Below are 17,449 nucleotides of genomic sequence, written 5' to 3'. Positions count from 1 at the left end.
CTGACTCTTTCTGCGATGGATCATCCATTGTTTTATTTTGACAAATGGGCAAGAGCTTCGTCAAATCTGGTGGATGTAAAAATTGTCTGGGATTATTTGGGACATGCAAGCCTGTGGGAAGGTGTGCTGCAACTAGCAAAACAAACATGGCTGACAGAGTGACAACCACCCCCACTAGACAGTGACACACTTTTAGATTTCAGTGCAAGAACAAAGTCCTGAACGTCTTATAAAACCGTCTGAAAGAATTGGTGACCAGACACAGCAAACAGAGCTCCCCCTCCCCACATACAGCTCAACAGCAAGTGATAGGATACTGACAGCCGCCACACCCATGCAAAGTACTACTCCTCATGTTTAATAGTCTCCCATTCTCGGCATAAGGAAGTTGTTTTTTGTACATTCACAGAATTGTGTTCGCTTTTGGGACCAAGATCACCAGACGCAAGTCCGTTTGAGCATGTCTCGATATTGCAGTTGTCCATCACACATACATTACTCAATCAAGAGAGGGGAGTTGAGGTCGCTGCCCACATAATAGGTTCCATGAGGTTGTATTGACTGGTTTTGATTATTGGGGGGGGGGGGTTACACCCCCCTCATAGTTTATGGCCATGCTCACAATACATTATGCATACTGTACTAGAAGTTAGACATGGACAGTGGGTCAATATACGGCTTACGTCGCTGCTCTTTCTCTTGTACCTGTTACACTAAGCGATGTACCCGCTAACGTCCTACTACATCCGCTTTCACGCGTCTCACCACCAGCGTATATCATTTACTACAGATCTCGGACGTGACTCAGATCAATAACTCGACGTAAGACTCTACGTAAACAAATGTGCAGAGTATAATATTAAATAATCATCAGAGCGTCATAATATCTTGAGTGTGCTTTAGGGATTTAACGTGATATTGACTCGCTGCGAGCGCTGGTCGGGTTCAGACCGCAGAGTGTTAGTGGGACGTGCGGGGCGCTGCTCATTAACAAAGGAGGCGGGGCGTCAGCCCTCGCTATCCAGGGGAAGTTTGGCGGCGTCGGGTCGTCGGTAGGACCAGGAAGCCGTCAGCGTTGTGGGTCAGGTCTGCATCGGAGTAAGCACGCTGCGATTTCTGCACTTTTTCCGTTTTGCATTTTCTTTTTTTTATAAAAACATACCCGCTCGTTCAGTTTCTCCGCCGCCGCTATGAAGCATTGTGAACTGGAGAAGCGCCAGAGGACCGGGACAGGCAAAGCCATCGCCGTGTTGACCAGTGGAGGCGATGCACAAGGTACCAGCAAAACTTTCCGCGGAACGAGCACCTTAAGCTGGCTGCAGCGTTTCGCGGAGGTCGGTGGCTCTCCGTCTCTTATATAAAGGCTGTAATCCTTGATTCCCGGATTCACGGAATTTTCTGACATATGCACGGTTTCTTTAGGGAGAAAAAATAAAAATAAAAGCAAAAATCCAACCCAACAAATAATATATGCAGATATGTCCAAAGTACAGCAACCTTTAATTTTGTATTGTCCGTGTGCAGCCAGTTGATTGTAGTGGCGTCCTGGGTGCAGCTCCTGCTTGGGGGGTAGGTGAGCGTATCAGGGTAACTAGTAAAACTGAGAACATAAGAATTGCGTTTGATTTCGATAAATAAGCGTTATCCTGTTGTAATAAGGGTTTACTATACATGGGCTTTGATATATAAAAAATAAATAAATGGGCTTCTTGGTTCTTAAGTCCATGAAATTAATCCATATTTGACTAACGTAAAAGTTAGAATTAATCCTAGGATCTCATCAAAAGCAGTGAGCTTGAGCTCTGATTTAAAAATTTGAGATTAAATATAATTTTCCGGTTTATCATAATGCGTAGTTCTCTACACTAAGTTTACGCCCTGGTGATAACAGGCTGTCAGAAAACTGAAACAAGCAATAAAAGCGTTAACAAGATTAAATGTCGTAATATTATAAAGATAATAATAGGGTCGCCAAGTTTGGTCAACTGGCTGGAGTGAGATTTTCAATTCGAGACGAGGCTGTACACGTGTTTGACATGTATATAAGAGTTTTATTACCTGAGTTTGCAAACTGATGTAGCTAAGTTTAGGTTCATAATGGAATAATATAATTTGCCATAGAATTCTTGCCGAAGCCCGTGTGTCGCGCCAAATGCAGGCAGGCCTGTATAAAGGGAGTGATTTTAAATAAAACGAGGGTCCAGCACATAAAAATCAAATGCTAAGTATTCTGAAGAACTGACATTTACTTTAGGTCTCCATTATTATTTGGATTACATCATGCTGGGCAGCCGATCCTCTTGTAGGAGTCGGGTGAGAACCAGTGTGCAGTCAGGGATTCGGAGCAGTTCTGTTATATTTTGTTCTGCCGTCATAGGCATGAATGCAGCAGTTCGAGCAGTGACTCGGATGGGCATATATGTTGGAGCCAAGGTGTACCTTATCTATGAGGTATGTTTATTTTCCTGAATTCTGAAACTGCTCTACTTGTCCATTACCTAAATATTAAAATATATAAAAAAATGTAAATTACACAATACTCCCAGGAACCTTCGTTTGAATTTGTATAACACCCTGACGCCATGTCATTTACAAGTTTCTACGTGTCCGATACCAATGCTGATTGAAATCGACTTTTCCTTCCCCAGGGCTATCAGGGACTGGTTGACGGGGGTGACAACATCAAACTATCCAACTGGCAAAGTGTGTCCGACATCATCCAACTGGTGAGGTTATCCGAAGGCCCCCCACCCCTCCGTGCTTCAAGGGCAAACACAGCGACACCCATGGCAGCCGATAATATTTAGACACTTTGATAACGATGTGCTAAGAGGACACGGGCTGTCGGTGTCCATGGTGAGACGTTCGGCTTTGCTGCCGTCCCGAATGCACGCGTAGGATCGTCCTTCTGCACTCGGCACAAATCCCTCCTCATCCGTTTTATGTGTGAGGATTAAGGCATCGGCATCTGGGCCTGAAAGAGCATCGTAAGAAATGATTGGTGTCAGATAATCCAGCGTTTACGGTTGGAAATCACTTGGAATGTAGAACAAAATAGTTTTCTTCAGTGATGCGGGGGATTCATTTATATGTGAGAAATCTCTTGCATGAAGCTACTTGATACTTCCTGGTTTGGCGCAATCCTCCTATTACTCCGCTAACCAGTAACTATGGAGATGGGGGGGGGGGGGTCCAGTTCATAGAGGCTCCCCATTACTCACCACCGCAGCCTTTGAAATCAATGTGTGTGTCTGGTGACCTCACTTTGAGTCCATGCGTCCCCTTCAGGGAGGCACGGTGATCGGCAGCGCCCGCTGCAAGGACTTCACCAAGCGGGAGGGGCGCCTGAAAGCCGCCTACAACCTGGTGCAGCGTGGCATCACCAACTTGTGTGTGTGCGGGGGCGACGGTAGCCTGACCGGGGCTGATGTCTTCCGCGGGGAGTGGCCCGAGCTGCTGGCGGACCTCGTTCGTGATGGTAAGGGCCTTCTGCTTCAGCGTTGCAGCCATGTTCACTGTCTGTCGATGGTTCAGGGACCGGCTGTTGTACCTCGTGTTTCCTTCGTGCGTGTCAGAGAGGATCACCGAGGAGCTGGCTCACCAGCATGCCCACCTGAACATCGTGGGCCTGGTAGGCTCCATCGACAATGACTTCTGCGGCACGGACATGACCATCGGCGCCGATTCGGCCCTGCACCGTATTATGGAAGTCATTGATGCCATCAGCACCACAGCACAGAGGTCGGGATGCCCCACCCCCCCCCCCTCCCGTTCCTGGGACAGCCCTGAAAAGATCCCAGAGACGCTAATGTGGCTTGTGACGGGTTTATAACTCGCAGTTAGACTTTGGGCTGCCTGATATCCACAAGGAAGATGTTAACTAGTTAGTTAGCTTTTTTTCCCTGTATAAAAAATGTTAGCGCATTAGTATGCCTAAGCAAGGTGAGCGAGTCAGTGTCTCGTACAGCCCCTTGGCGACAGTGAAAGAGGAGTCCAGTGTGGAGGCTTCTGGGATTTTTCCCGTCGTTCCCATCCTTAATACATCCATCGCCACGGGGACTCCTCCGCTTATCGCCAGCACAGCGTCGCCAGAAAATTTCAGTGTCACGTAGAAACCTGTTTATCAGTCCGTTTTTCTTCCCTGCCTTCCGCAGACTGTTATTTTATAGACTACAAAGCGGCGTTCGCCTCAGGCGGCGGTGCCGAATGGCCTTGGCGGCTCTCACTGGGCCGAGACCGTTGGCGTTCAGGCGGCCCACATTGAAATGCTCGCGTTGTTTGTGCTCTGCAGCCATCAGCGGACGTTTGTTCTGGAGGTCATGGGCCGGCATTGTGGGTGAGTGCGCACTGGCTTGCTCTCTCTCGCTCGCTCTCTCTCGCTCGCTCTCGCTCGCTCGCTCTCTCTCGCTCGCTCGCTCTCGCTCGCTCGCTCTCTCTCGCTCGCTCTCTCTCGCTCGCTCGCTCGCTCTCTCTCGCTCGCTCTCGCTCGCTCTCTCTCTCGCTCTCTCTCTCTCGCTCTCTCTCTCTCTCTCGCTCGCTCTCTCTCGCTCGCTCTCTCTCGCTCGCTCTCTCTCGCTCGCTCTCTCTCGCTCGCTCTCTCTCTCTCGCTCTCTCTCGCTCTCTCTCGCTCGCTCTCTCTCGCTCGCTCGCTCTCTCTCGCTCGCTCTCTCTCGCTCGCTCTCTCTCGCTCGCTCTCGCTCGCTCGCTCGCTCTCTCTCGCTCGCTCTCGCTCGCTCTCTCTCGCTCGCTCCTTGCGTCCCTCCCTCACACTCTGCTCTCTCATTGGCTGTAAGTGTTTAGAATGCCTGATGCATCTCCCTTGGGGCTGCGTTGGCTTCTTTCTGATAATCCCGCATGTGATGCTTTGCGCTGTTTACTGAGGGGTTTGTTTACCTTTTACTGTCTCCTGTCGACTGATCCTCAGTTTTTTACATTTGCTGAGGTTTATAAACCTGACTGCTAGCTGCGTCTCTGTCTGCATTTATTGCTTGTCCCCATATTTGGATGTCAGCTGACGCAAGCCTGTTTATGGATTAACCGGACCGATGAGCTTGATTATCTCCCCTTGGCGGTGGTCAGGTACCTGGCCACGGTGTCTGCGCTGGCATCCGGTGCCGACTGGGTCTTCATCCCAGAGGCCCCACCAGAAGAGGGCTGGGAGGAGCACTTCTGTGCCCGGCTGGGCGAGGTGAGGCCGGGCCCATCCGCTGGCGGGGGCCCAATGGAGCAGATGGACTCACGTGTGATATTTCCACATAGAGCCGCAGCAAGGGGTCCAGGCTGAACATCGTGATCGTCGCCGAAGGGGCCATCGACAGACACGGCCAGCCCATATCCTCCAGCTACGTGAAAGACGTAAGCCAGTTGCAAGCCTGTCTGTGTAGAGGAAGGCACTGGGAGCAGTAACTAGTGTAACTAGTGTCCTCCAAGCATAGCCATGCAGGTCTTACACCCACTGGATAAAAGGATCGCTTGCAATAGAAAAGCTGTCGGCACTTCTGTGTTATTTTTTTGATGGGACAGTGATGTAAAGCAGGACACGCACTGTGAGGGTGAAAACTGCTGGATGAAAAGCCGTACCGTAGTGCAGAGGCTGGTCACGGAGGCTGTGAACCAAAGCAGCCCCTGCTGCTCGACTCTGTGCCTGTGGGATTAGCCGCGACGCGTGAACTCTGTCCGATGTCTCCTCTGTCAAGCTGGTGGTGAAGCGGCTGGGATATGACACGCGGGTGACTGTGCTGGGTCACGTCCAGAGGGGCGGCACACCTTCGGCCTTCGACCGCGTGCTGGTGAGTCGGTCTCCGCCCTCTCTGGAGCGGCTTGCAGGATGCCCACATTCCCTTAGTGAGCCACGTTGCTCTGGAGGATTTTAACCTTAAACCTCAACCTTGGCACGGCAGGAAACTCGCACAGCAAACTGAAAGGACTGGAATACGTACTGACAGTCCCTGATTGGTTCATCCTACTTTACTTTGGGTAATCTGTGTGGTAATTGACAGCAGACAATAATCTCACTTTCTCTGGGTCTCATTACCAGGCTTTGGCACACAGAAGGCCAACGTTCAACAAAAAATGTAGAACAAAATTTGAATTTAAATTTAAAAATTTAAATTCCTGCAGGGAATTTATTTAAATATATGAAACTTCTTGTATGAAGCTTGGTGGTATTTCTTGAGTTGGTGCAATCCCCCCCCCCTTCTGCCCTCACAGAGCAGTAAAATGGGCATGGAGGCTGTGGTGGCCCTTATGGAAGCCACCCCAGATACCGCGGCCTGCGTCATCGGCCTCTCGGGCAACCAGGCCATGCGGCTGCCCCTCATGGAGTGTGTGCAGATGGTATGACCCGAATGGCATGACCAGTGATAAGCATGCAGATGGTATGACCCGAATGGCATGACCAGTGATAAGCATGCAGATGGTATGACCCAAATGGCATGACCAGTGATAAGCATGCAAGAAGGCAGGGAGTCGCCTGACCTGCTTGGGTTTCCCTGTCTGTAGACCAAGGAGGTGCAGAAGGCCATGAATGAGAAGAGGTTCGAGGAAGCCATCCAGCTGCGTGGGAAGTGAGTGGCGTAATGGTCGCTATCTACAATCTAGCTGTTGATTGTCGACACACCACAGATTGCACAACAATGAAATGTGTCCTCTGACAAAACCTATATGTAACCCATATGTGACATTGTGACACTGCAGTGAGTAGCTATCATGTACTGCCTGGAGAGCTTTGCTGGTAGGGATTTGAACCAACAACCTTGCGATTTACAAGCACGCTTCCCCGCCCATTAGGCCACTGCTGCCCTGTGTCTGTGGTGTGTACGTGTGTTCAGCGGGTTCTGGTTTTGTCTCAGGAGCTTCGAGAACAACTGGAACACCTACAGGCTGCTGGCGCACCAGAAGCCGTCTCAGTCGCAGGTAGGCGGCGCTGTCTGCGTGTGCCCGCTCTCCGGGCCCGGGCCCGGCGTGGCTTTCATCTGCGTCTGCTCCACTTTGTGCATGCTGGCCCCTCGCAGAGTCATTTGTCCTTGGCGATCCTAAACGTGGGAGCCCCGGCAGCCGGGATGAACGCGGCGGTGAGGTCGGCAGTGAGGATGGGACTCGCCACGGGTCACAAGGTCTACACTGTCAGTGATGGCTTTGGAGGCCTGGCCACTGGGCTGGTGAGGTTTCCCTCGGGAGTGTGTGGTGGTGGTGGGGGTGGGTTGGGGGGGGTCAGAGTGGGGCTTTTCCTTAGGGAATGGGGTGGGAGGTGAACTACACACCATATTCACCTGGTCATTTTAATATCGTCCACGGGTAAAGGTGATGGAAATGTATATTTTGTGTGTGTGTGTGTGTGTGTGTGTGTGTGTGTGTGTGTGTGTGTGTGTGTGTATGTATGTATGTATGTATGTATGTATATTAGAGAGAGAGAGAGAGTGTCCATTCGAAACGCATTTTTATTTATCTACTGTCTCTTCAAAGATCAACCCGGTGAGCTGGCATGATGTAGCAGGCTGGACTGGACAAGGAGGCTCCCTTCTAGGGACTAAACGGTAAGACGGATTCATGGGGGAGGGGGGGGGCCGGGAGCTTGGTCAGCAAGTTTGCAGCTAATCTGCCTCTGCTGACTGGCAAGGCGACAGTTCAGCCAGTCAGTGGCATCCCTGACGTGAGCAAGCGGAGGATTTTGATATGAGGTGACGCTGCAGCTTTTGGGTCTGTCCTCTCTCCTAGAACCCTTCCTAATTCCTGCATGGAGGAGATCGTGAGCAACATCCGCAAGTACAACATCCAGTCACTGCTGGTCATTGGAGGGTTTGAGGTGAGAGGCCGACCCTGGGCTGGAGCAGTATCACCACAGGAATGGACATATAGTCAGTCCTCTTCTGTTATGCTCATTGAGGATAGAGAGCTGTAGTATCTGATGCCCTTTGAAGGTGAATAGTCTAAACCACCTTGATCCCCTCCCCCCCCACCCACCCAGGCATATGAGGGGGTGCTGCAGCTGGTGGAAGCCCGGGGTCGCTACGACGAGCTCTGCATCGTCATGTGCGTCATCCCCGCCACCATCAGCAACAACGTGCCTGGCACGGACTTCAGCCTAGGCTCCGACACCGCTGTCAATGCTGCCATGGAGGTGAGGGTGTGGCCTGCTGGGACACATCGAACGCGTCACGTGGGTCTGCTAGCCTGTGCCCGCAGTGTGAGGCTCAGCAGGCAGCTGCTGTGACTGGATCACCCATGTCAGGGTGACGCGTTTTCCTTCCGTTGCATCGATTTGCACACTGATGGAATTTTTTTTTCCCACAACCACTAGTGACCGAAAAGATCAGAAATGGCAAGTCAATGTTGACCAGAATTAGAGCTGTATAATATCACATCTCTATATAATCGTGATTATACGGGGCATGTGCAATAATCACCAAGACTTTTCAGTTACCTGGGTTAGATTTAGCTAGACGACATGATCGTTCAATAGGATTGCTCCTTACCTAAACTCTTATTGGACGATCATGACTTCAGTAGCTTAATCCTGCTAACTGAGAGATCCTGCTTCATGGAACACCCCCCAGGGCTTTAGATGGGTGTAAAGATTTGGACGGACACTGGCTACTCTGTACTATATGGACATTTACTTGCGGTCGCAATTTGGTAATCAGATTAGCAGTGCACCTAAAATATTAATGAGAGGCTGATGGTGACACCCAAAAAGTCAGTGATACGGGCATATTCTTGTGTTAGATTTGGCTAGCAGAGCATGCCACTTACCACTGTCCTGGTGCATCATGGGAGTGATGATCGCCTGAAGTGGTGGCGAAGACAGGGACAGCTCAGCAGCCACAACATCTATTGAAAGAGGAGATATTTTGGATAAACGAGGTAACGAGGTGTCAGGGGTGTGGCTGTATGTTTTGCAGTTTAAAGTCACACATTCATTAAACATAACGATACGCCGAATTTATATAGATTACTAACGTTTGGGTGTCGCCATAGGCACACTGCTGATCTACTTGCCAAATCGTGGCTGTAAGCAAATATCCATATATTACTGAAAAGCAGACGTTTGGACAAATGTTTATGCGTATCTGAAACGCTGATGAATATTGTGCAGGCAGCATATAATCGGGATTTGATATCATTTATCCCTACACTAACCCTTCTGGAATACTCCGCAGAGCTGCGATAAAATTAAGCAATCTGCTTCGGGCACGAAGAGGCGGGTGTTCGTGGTGGAGACCATGGGCGGATTCTGCGGCTACCTGGCCACGGTCACTGGAATCGCCGTGGGGGCAGACGCCGCGTATATCTTTGAGGAGCCCTTCAACATCCACGACCTGGAGGTGAATCTGGGCCTCGCCGAAAGTCATGTGACGGAAGCGGCACTGGTGTCGCACACGCCCAAGCTGCAGGCGTTTCTGGTAACCAAGTTGTTGCTCTGACAGGCTAATGTGGAGCACCTCAGGGAGAAAATGAAGACTGATATTCAGCGTGGTTTGGTGCTCAGGTGAGCCGGTGACCGACTTGGCTCACCTGAAAGAGGAGGCGGACTGCATGTTCTCCGGAGCTGTCAAAATCTCCCGGTCTGGCCGTTAAGCTTGGCAGACCAGTGACACTGAACTACATGTCATTGAATCTCAGAGCACAGACCTGCCTTACAGTTGGGCTCGTTTAACCTTAATACCCTGCAGTGCCTAACAACTCACTTGACACACAAGAGCTGTCCAATGCCAGAGTACTATATCGCCATGTTTGTAGAAGGTTTTGTCTATCTGGTCTCTGTAGTAAAGTGATTCTTGCTTTTTCCCCATCTGCCATCAGGAATGAGAAGTCCAATCCACAGTACACCACTGAGTTCTTGCACAATCTCTACTCTGCTGAGGGAAAAGGCGTCTTTGATTGCAGGGTGAATGTGCTTGGACATCTGCAGCAGGTAAAGGGGGTGTCAGTGAGTGGCCTGTTTGTGGTGCTGTGCGTGTTACCTGTCAGATGAAGAGACTCAAATTTGGACAGATTGTTGTGGCATATACTCCAGTGTTAACATGGGATTACCGGTGCGATTTCTAGGAGCTTCCAGGCATTGTTAATAAGTAGAACATGACTTCACTACCACTGTACTTGTGACCTTTGACTTCAAGGGAGGGGCCCCCACGCCGTTTGACAGAAACTATGGCACCAAGCTGGGTGTGAAGGCCGTGCTGTGGATAACTGAGATGATGGAGAAGAAATGCAGGCAGGGTAGGTGGAAATGGGCAGTTTTCCATAACCCTGTGGGCCTTCAGTAATAACAAGGCTAAAGGGCACCGTCTCTCTCCAGGACGTGTGTTTGCCAACTCGCCGGACACAGCCTGCGTGATCGGGATGACCAAGAAAGTGCTGACCTTCAGCCCAGTGACAGATCTCAAGGAACAGACAGACTTCGAGTGAGGACCAGTCTAAAATATCAATTTCATGACCACGCTCCATAAAGCATAGTTCACAACTTGACTTCTGCATGTCGTTAGTGGTCCACACGTGATCGTGAGTGCAGACTCTTCTGTACGTATATTTGTCTGTGTGTGCAAATGGTTGCTGTGGGTGCATGTCACTTGTCCTGTGCACGCACTGTGAAGGCACACACACGTAAAGTATGAATTGAGCTTCTGAATGCCATAATGAAATATGACGGAAATGTATGTATTAGTGGTTGAGTCTGTGCATGTGGGTGGGGGTTACGTGGTCCCCCCTCCCCCTATATTGCTCGGGTTTTGTCACACGGTTTAAAGTGCAGTTAGGCAAACTGGTATCTCCAGTCACTCAGATGTTTGTTTGTGCAGTGGTCTGTGCAGTGGTCTGTGCACTGTGGCGGACTGGCATCTTCTCCAGGATGTTTTTCCAGCTAATGCACTGCCAGGGATAAATTCCAGGTCCCCTCCCACAGTCCTGTACTGCAGTATTATTTGGACTACGGATGGACGGCAGATTTTATTTTTAAGGGCTCGTTCAGTTTTACAGTATCGTCATACATGAAAGCACCTTTTCACACACAAACAGTCTATGTCTGGTTCCTTAACTGCTGCACTCCTACATGCCCCCCCCACAGGCACAGGATGCCCAAGGAGCAGTGGTGGATAAACCTTCGTCTGATGCTGAAGATGCTGGCCAAGTACCAGACCAGTTTCAAAGAGTATGTCACCGGGGAGGTTGAGCACGTGACCCGCCGCTCCCTCAGCATAGAGACGGGGTTCTGAGGATTGGACCTCAGCTGTGGGAAGCCGCCTCGTGCCCTAGCAGAACCACTGGTTCTTCAAACCACTCCCTGTTCAACCAGTACAGTAATACCCCTCTACCCATGTTGATTGTGACTAAACATGGTAAACTTCACATAGGCTTAGCTCCAGATAATTCCTCTCCTGATTTCCCTGGCAGTGTGTCTTTAAATAACGAATTTGCACAGAAATAAGGGGTTTCTTTCATAACCTGTATAAACTGTAGTATTTTGTATCTGAAACACTAACAAAATACCTCTAGAAAACTTACACAGGAATATTTACTTAAAAGGGTGAAGCTTGACATACTGTTAGTCTCTAGCTTTTTGGTATTAACTAACCCTAAAAAAAATGACTGTCACTTTGGACTAATGAAATGTGAATTGCTCAACATTGTCGCGTGATGCTGTATCTGGTCTAATTGTCTAACTGAAATTCATATAGCGAATGTTTATGTTTAAGGGACAAAAATCTCAAGCAGTAGAATATAGTCCTCATAAAATATTGGAAATAATCTGAAATGTTTTTTTCTTGATCTTACACCAGTCTATTAGTTGCATACTGTCAACCAAGTCGAAATCACTGTAATACATTAGTAAACGAGTATAAGTAATAATAAAAAAAACTAACTTGAATTAATAAAGGTAGGTCACATCTTTAGTGACTGTATATCTTAATTTTCTTTACAATCCATGAACCATGTTGCTTTTTCATTTGTGCTTCTCTCGTGAAAGGGGTCTTGCATTTCAATGTTCTTTCCTCAGTGTTATAGTTTGAGGGTGTCATCAAAATATAGAAATACCTTCTTAATTCACTGTGTTAGGTTGCAATAATGTATGGTAAATAAACGAGTCAAAACTCATCCCTGGTGTGGAGTGCTTCTCACTGGTCTGTATTAGTGTTTAATATGCAATATAATGCGTATAAATACGTACTATGGTCCGCGTTATCAAGACTAGCGCTTTTATTGCCGATGTCGTTTTTTAGGTGTCGTAATCGTTTAAATTGATGCAATTCTTTACCGTGTCATATTGAGAAATCCTAATAAATGCAAATTGGGTGAAAGGGAAATTCCTGAAATGAAACTAAGAGGTTGTCCTCCACCGTCCCACAATGCCTCTGTAAAGTCAGCCCAAACTGCGCATATCGCCACCTGCTGGCCGAACAAACGCTCTTTAAGTCATCTACTGATGACTTTTGGTGTATCTTACCAAAATAATTATATTTGTATACAATGTTATCTCAACTGTATACATTTTTGTATGAACATGAAAATGTCAATGAGTTGATCAGCATTATCGCTGTATCACAACATTGGATTTGGATCTGAATTTTTCCAGCAGAATAACCAATCTCACACTACACTATATATAGATTTTCCTGATATTTCAGTTCATAATTCAAAACGACAAAGAAATAACTTTGGTTTGAACATTTGGGGAGGGGTTGAGGTCCCCGTCCATTCATCTTGACAATATGATTATATGAAGGGTGGTATTGGCCGGCTCTGATTCTTGAGTGGTTACCTCCCGACATCCCCTCATACTTTACGCCCATGGTCAGTCATGGCAAGTGGATAGAACAGTATAAATAAAGCAAAGAAGTCAAAAACTTTCGCCACAACAAAAGTATGTGAAAAATATTTAGTGTCCGGCCGGTGTCTAGCTCACGGGTCTACCTGGTCCGCTGATCTCCGTTCCACTGAGGTGTCCCATTAACTCCCCTCTACCCCCCCGCCTTCCACATTCGCTCGCGCTAAAGCTGCTTGAGTCACGTGACGCACCGCCTTCTATCCAGCAGTATCAACATGGCAGCGTGCAGCGTGTTTAAACCAGGACTGTTCAGTAACAAAGTAGCGATAGTCACAGGAGGCGGGACGGGCATCGGCAAGGCGATCACTTCAGAGTTATTACATTTAGGTAAGCATATATGCTAGCGGGGGAATATGCTCATTTGTTTTTAATTGTATGCACTTACATTGCTGGAGTCTTACCTGTTTTGCGTGTGACGAGGGTTAGTGACAGAATGCGACCTTTAATCCAGAAACGCCTGCCTTGTATTACACAAAGGGTCCCGATCGCTACTGCAAATTCGGAAGAAGTAATACAAAAGTTTAACTGTCGTCTCTAAATTGTCCATGACGTGTGATTAAATGTGCACGAATGCGTGCGCTTGTGCTCCGTGGTGGATCGTCATTCCATCTGTCTTGTTCCCCTGCTGTGTGCTTCCTGGGATAGGTTGCGACCCAGAGCTTACTACATAGACTGATGTTAGATGGATACATAAAACATTCATATAATACTTGTTTACGTACCAGTTTGAAGCATACAAGTTTCATTCGTAATTATTCGACAGCTTTTTCAAATGTCACTCCGGTCCACCTAGGTAACAACTGTTGTGCCAAAAAGTGACTATCTGCACAGTTTCTGTGCGACTATAACGGCTATTCTCGACATCAAATCGTCTTACAAGTGCAAAAACTATACAGTACATGTATCCCGGAGCTAATAGCGAAGGTATGTCTCTGTCAGATTTAAGGGTCTGGTGAATTTTTAAATAAATAATTGTAATAAGAGTCAAAGGAAACCATTGTCATGTAAAACACTTTAAAGCAGTCATTGGTCGTAACCGTGTTGTAAAACTGTAACCTTATGCCATAAAGCCATTTAAGTTCAAATGCGACACGCTAATGTACGCGTAGATTTATGTTTATGAATGTTTCCATGTCTAAATGAGTTTCACTACACAACCGATTGTGATAGAAAATTCTTGATTATGCTAATCAGTAATCAATAATGGAATATAGATGATTATGCAAAATGCATTACCTAATCAGTAATTAACAATTACGTTTATAATGTGTTGTTGATTTACACATAGTGGTTGAAACAATGTAATTTACTTGTCATTAATTGAATGTATCACACAATAATGCAAATCTGCTTAAGTAAGAAATTTCTATTTTCTCTAGAGGAATTAACATGTTTTCCATATATTGCTTGTTAAGCAAGAGGCACAGGTCAAAGCAAAGGCATGACCAGAGAAGTAAGCTGTTGCAGAAGATATCATAAAATGTATGCATGGTATTGGATAATATAAAATGCAGAAAAAGAAAACGAGTTCTAGAATAATATAGCAAAAGGAAAAGTCCCAAATAGATAGACTTGTTCTAAGCTGATAGGTGGACCTTGAAAAAGTAGAAGAAACTGGCATCTCCAGATGGCCAAACTTTCTTTGAACTGCCTGGACCTTGAAAGGCAGAAGTAACTGGAACGTCCAGATATCCGACTTGTCCTTGATTTGTCAGATGACTGTCGCATTTTAGGCCATAAAGGATGTATGCATTTGTTGCTCGGGGAGCAGAACACGAGACGCATGATTGCTGAGTGTCTGTTCCCTTTGAGCTCATTGAATAATAAAGTTCTGTCAAACACTTAAACATCAGAGATGCGTCCCGAACAGGCTGTGTGCTCCTGCGGATCGTAATCAGTTTCTGGCAGACAGTCACTTTTTGGCACAACATCGGTCTTCATTTCCAGGATGCAGCGTGGTTATTTCATCTAGGAAGCTGGAGCGTTTGCAGATGGCCGCCGAAGAGCTGACAGGGAGAATCCCACCAGACAGTCCAGCGAGAGTGACAGCTTTGCAGTGCAACATCCGTAACGAAGATGAGGTGAATACTGGCTGTGCCCATTCGCTGGCAGGGGGGAGTTAGTCTGCTCACATTCAGCGGTGAGGGAACTCCTTGACCTGTGCTGCCCTTTTCAGGTGAAGAATTTGGTTTCCTCCACTTTGAAACTTCATGGCAAAATTGACTTCTTGGTCAACAACGGAGGGGGGCAGTTCTCCAGTCCAGTAGAACACATGACTGCCAAGGGCTGGAAGGCAGTCATCGATACCAACCTGACGGGAACTTTCTACTGCTGTCAGGAAGGTCAGCGCATGAATTTTAGGCATCTCTACTGTTTATGGACAATTACCAAAATCTAGTTGGTTTTCCTATTGCTATTTTTCAAATTCCAAGCTAGTCTTCCTTTTCATTAAACGGTTTCTTTACACTATTTATAGATACAATATTTAGTTTATCGACTACGATAAACGGAAGATTTACGTCCCTTTTTAATTAAAGATAAGCGGCTTTCACGATATTTCCCGATACAATCGCGAGACTCTTGTCTTCTCGACTAAACCAAATCTCGCGCCCCCCACGGGATTACCAAAAGCCCTGCAATTTTGTAGGTTTCTTAAAGAGACAGTACCCTGACTGTTTCCAAACGCAGAATATTAAATGCAGGTAAACTATGTAAGACAAACATGGAAATAATAAAGTATATACACGAAATAAATTAAACATTTTAAAAAAATTCAAAATGTTATGTCACGTACACTAGCAAGCTGCTATACATATAGTACAGAAGAAATATGTCTTGAAGAAGAATGATGCTTGCAGAGCTGTGTTGAATCTCCACATCCCCTTACTTCTGCAGTATATAAGGCCTGGATGAAGGAACATGGTGGAGCAGTTGTCAATATCATTGCTGACATGTGGAAGGGTTTCCCTGGGATGGCGTAAGTTTCTAATGGAAAACGGTCCTGACCAGACCCAAAAGTTGACTTTGCCTTTGATTTTGACCTTCTGCCGTACCTGTGACTTTGGACTCTAGGCACACAGGAGCAGCGAGAGCAGCTGTGGACAATTTGACCAAGAGCCTGGCCATCGAGTGGGCAGCCAGTGGCGTGAGGGTGAACGCCATAGCACCGGTGAGTGGCTGAGGTTCGTGCCGCGATTACGTGCGGCACGGCTGGGAGAAACGAGAGGCAGGTTTGCCGGCAGTCACAAAGGGTTCCTCAGTGCCGACTTTTCATTACGTTGCCGGAAGATGCCAGCCCAAGCACAAAGATGAAGATATTTCTGTATTTCTTTTAGGGAACAATCATTTCTAAAACCGCGATGGCGAACTACAAAGAAGCTGGGCCTACTTTATTTAAGATGTCTTTGGCCTTCAGTCCAGCCAAGAGAGTAGGAGTTCCGGAAGAGGTGAATACCATCCCGTTATTGTTGTGTGTGTAATTATATTTGTTTTGTACGATGCATTTAATATCCAATACATTTGCTTAAGGCAGATGATGGTGAAGGTCTTGTAACCACTTTATGCCACTTTACCCGAGTTGTTTGTCCCCTGGATAGCACTGGCTCACCACTGCATTTATGACTCTTCCATCCCCATCCTCAATAGATCTCCCCAGCTGTGTGCTTCCTGCTGTCACCGGCGGCTTCCTACATCACCGGGGCAACACTGAGGGTGGACGCTGGACAGAGCCTCTACCACTCCTTGTGGAACATTCCAGGTATGCAGCACCCAGGCGCGGGGTCAGGGGCAGTGATTTGTCCTGCTGGAATGTTCTGCGGTACCTACAAAGCAACAAAGCTAACATTTCCTTCAACCCCCCTCAGGGTGTTAATGATGCACCAGCAATTAATATGTAATTTAGAAAGACAGCAATGTGATGGATGGATATAATAATGACTGAGATACAGTTAGAGAATTATCAAAGCCATTGTGGTGATCTCCTATCAGAAAATATAAAGAATGGAATCAACCATATATTGAAGGCATTGTTAAATATGACTGCATCTCTGTATGAGTCCAGCATCTGTACCCACTCATTACTCACTAAGCCTGGCACGGGATCTCAGTCTCCCAGGGGCTGAAAGGTTTGTTTTGTCCTTCAGATCACAATGCCTGGCCTGATGCACCGGAGGGAGAAAGCACAGAAACTCTGAGGGAGATTATGAGCGATAAATCCAAGCTGTGAGCTCTGGAGCTGAAGTCCCTCACCTCGGAAAGGAGAGACTTGCAGCCATAAAATCATCACAGTAATCCTGAACTGATTTACCATGAATTCATCTGTGTTCCATGACCGCTTGTACAGTACAGGGTCACGGTGGTGTCTGTAGAGGCTGGAGATACTCATCCACAATAGGTAGTTTTGCGGTTCGTCTTTGGAAGCTGGGAATACCAAGAGAAATTTTGGGAAGATCATACTCCACACGCCAGAATTGAACCCACAACCTCTGAGGCATTACTCCACAGTGCTAACCAATAAGTTGCCTTTCCACTATTAATGCATTCTTTAATTTTGTTTGTTGTGTGAAAAATAAATAAAGAGAATTACCTGAAAATGTACTTTAAGTGTGTTGTGTGCTGTGCATTGTGATT

At 47.1% G+C, this 17,449-nt stretch overlaps 2 protein-coding genes across 3 annotated transcripts; both read left to right on the top strand.

Annotated features, from left to right (window-relative positions):
- The first annotated feature begins 945 nt into the window (after positions 1–945).
- On the top strand, positions 946–12,090 carry pfklb (phosphofructokinase, liver b). 2 transcript variants are annotated; one of them, XM_049001744.1, is made up of 23 exons: positions 946–1,098; positions 1,175–1,275; positions 2,378–2,451; positions 2,649–2,726; positions 3,289–3,478; positions 3,576–3,741; positions 4,292–4,336; positions 5,080–5,188; positions 5,260–5,355; positions 5,697–5,789; positions 6,211–6,336; positions 6,502–6,566; positions 6,852–6,915; positions 7,014–7,160; positions 7,465–7,535; positions 7,717–7,804; positions 7,967–8,119; positions 9,159–9,323; positions 9,426–9,487; positions 9,802–9,913; positions 10,119–10,218; positions 10,298–10,403; positions 11,063–12,090. In XM_049001744.1, the coding sequence occupies exons 2-23, from the start codon at positions 1,191–1,193 to the stop codon at positions 11,208–11,210; spliced, it is 2,343 nt and encodes a 780-aa protein (XP_048857701.1). In that variant the 5' UTR covers positions 946–1,098; positions 1,175–1,190; the 3' UTR covers positions 11,211–12,090. The 2 variants fall into 2 exon arrangements, with proteins under 2 accessions (XP_048857701.1, XP_048857700.1); XM_049001743.1 differs by having other exon boundaries at positions 947–1,275.
- An 898-nt stretch (positions 12,091–12,988) lies between these two features.
- pecr (peroxisomal trans-2-enoyl-CoA reductase) lies at positions 12,989–17,416 on the top strand. Its single transcript, XM_049001748.1, has 8 exons — positions 12,989–13,147; positions 14,768–14,901; positions 14,997–15,162; positions 15,716–15,797; positions 15,893–15,989; positions 16,156–16,266; positions 16,466–16,577; positions 16,963–17,416. The coding sequence occupies exons 1-8, from the start codon at positions 13,036–13,038 to the stop codon at positions 17,043–17,045; spliced, it is 897 nt and encodes a 298-aa protein (XP_048857705.1). The 5' UTR covers positions 12,989–13,035; the 3' UTR covers positions 17,046–17,416.
- The last annotated feature ends 33 nt before the right edge of the window (positions 17,417–17,449 follow it).

Source organism: Brienomyrus brachyistius, unplaced genomic scaffold (assembly GCF_023856365.1).
Source record: "Brienomyrus brachyistius isolate T26 unplaced genomic scaffold, BBRACH_0.4 scaffold62, whole genome shotgun sequence".
Lineage (NCBI taxonomy): Eukaryota > Metazoa > Chordata > Actinopteri > Osteoglossiformes > Mormyridae > Brienomyrus > Brienomyrus brachyistius.
Note: the sequence above shows the minus strand (reverse complement) of the source record. Positions and strands in the feature narration are given on the sequence as shown.

Excerpts from the sequence above, each read along its gene's own strand:
- pfklb (XM_049001744.1), top strand. The coding sequence starts at position 1,191 with ATGAAGCATTGTGAACTGGAGAAGCGCCAGAGGACCGGGACAGGCAAA. Across the intron at positions 1,276-2,377 it reads CAGTGGAGGCGATGCACAAG|GCATGAATGCAGCAGTTCGA; the intron begins GTACCAGCAAAA and ends CTGCCGTCATAG. Across the intron at positions 2,727-3,288 it reads TGTCCGACATCATCCAACTG|GGAGGCACGGTGATCGGCAG; the intron begins GTGAGGTTATCC and ends CGTCCCCTTCAG.
- pecr (XM_049001748.1), top strand. The coding sequence starts at position 13,036 with ATGGCAGCGTGCAGCGTGTTTAAACCAGGACTGTTCAGTAACAAAGTA. Across the intron at positions 13,148-14,767 it reads TTCAGAGTTATTACATTTAG|GATGCAGCGTGGTTATTTCA; the intron begins GTAAGCATATAT and ends CTTCATTTCCAG. Across the intron at positions 15,163-15,715 it reads TTTCTACTGCTGTCAGGAAG|TATATAAGGCCTGGATGAAG; the intron begins GTCAGCGCATGA and ends TTACTTCTGCAG.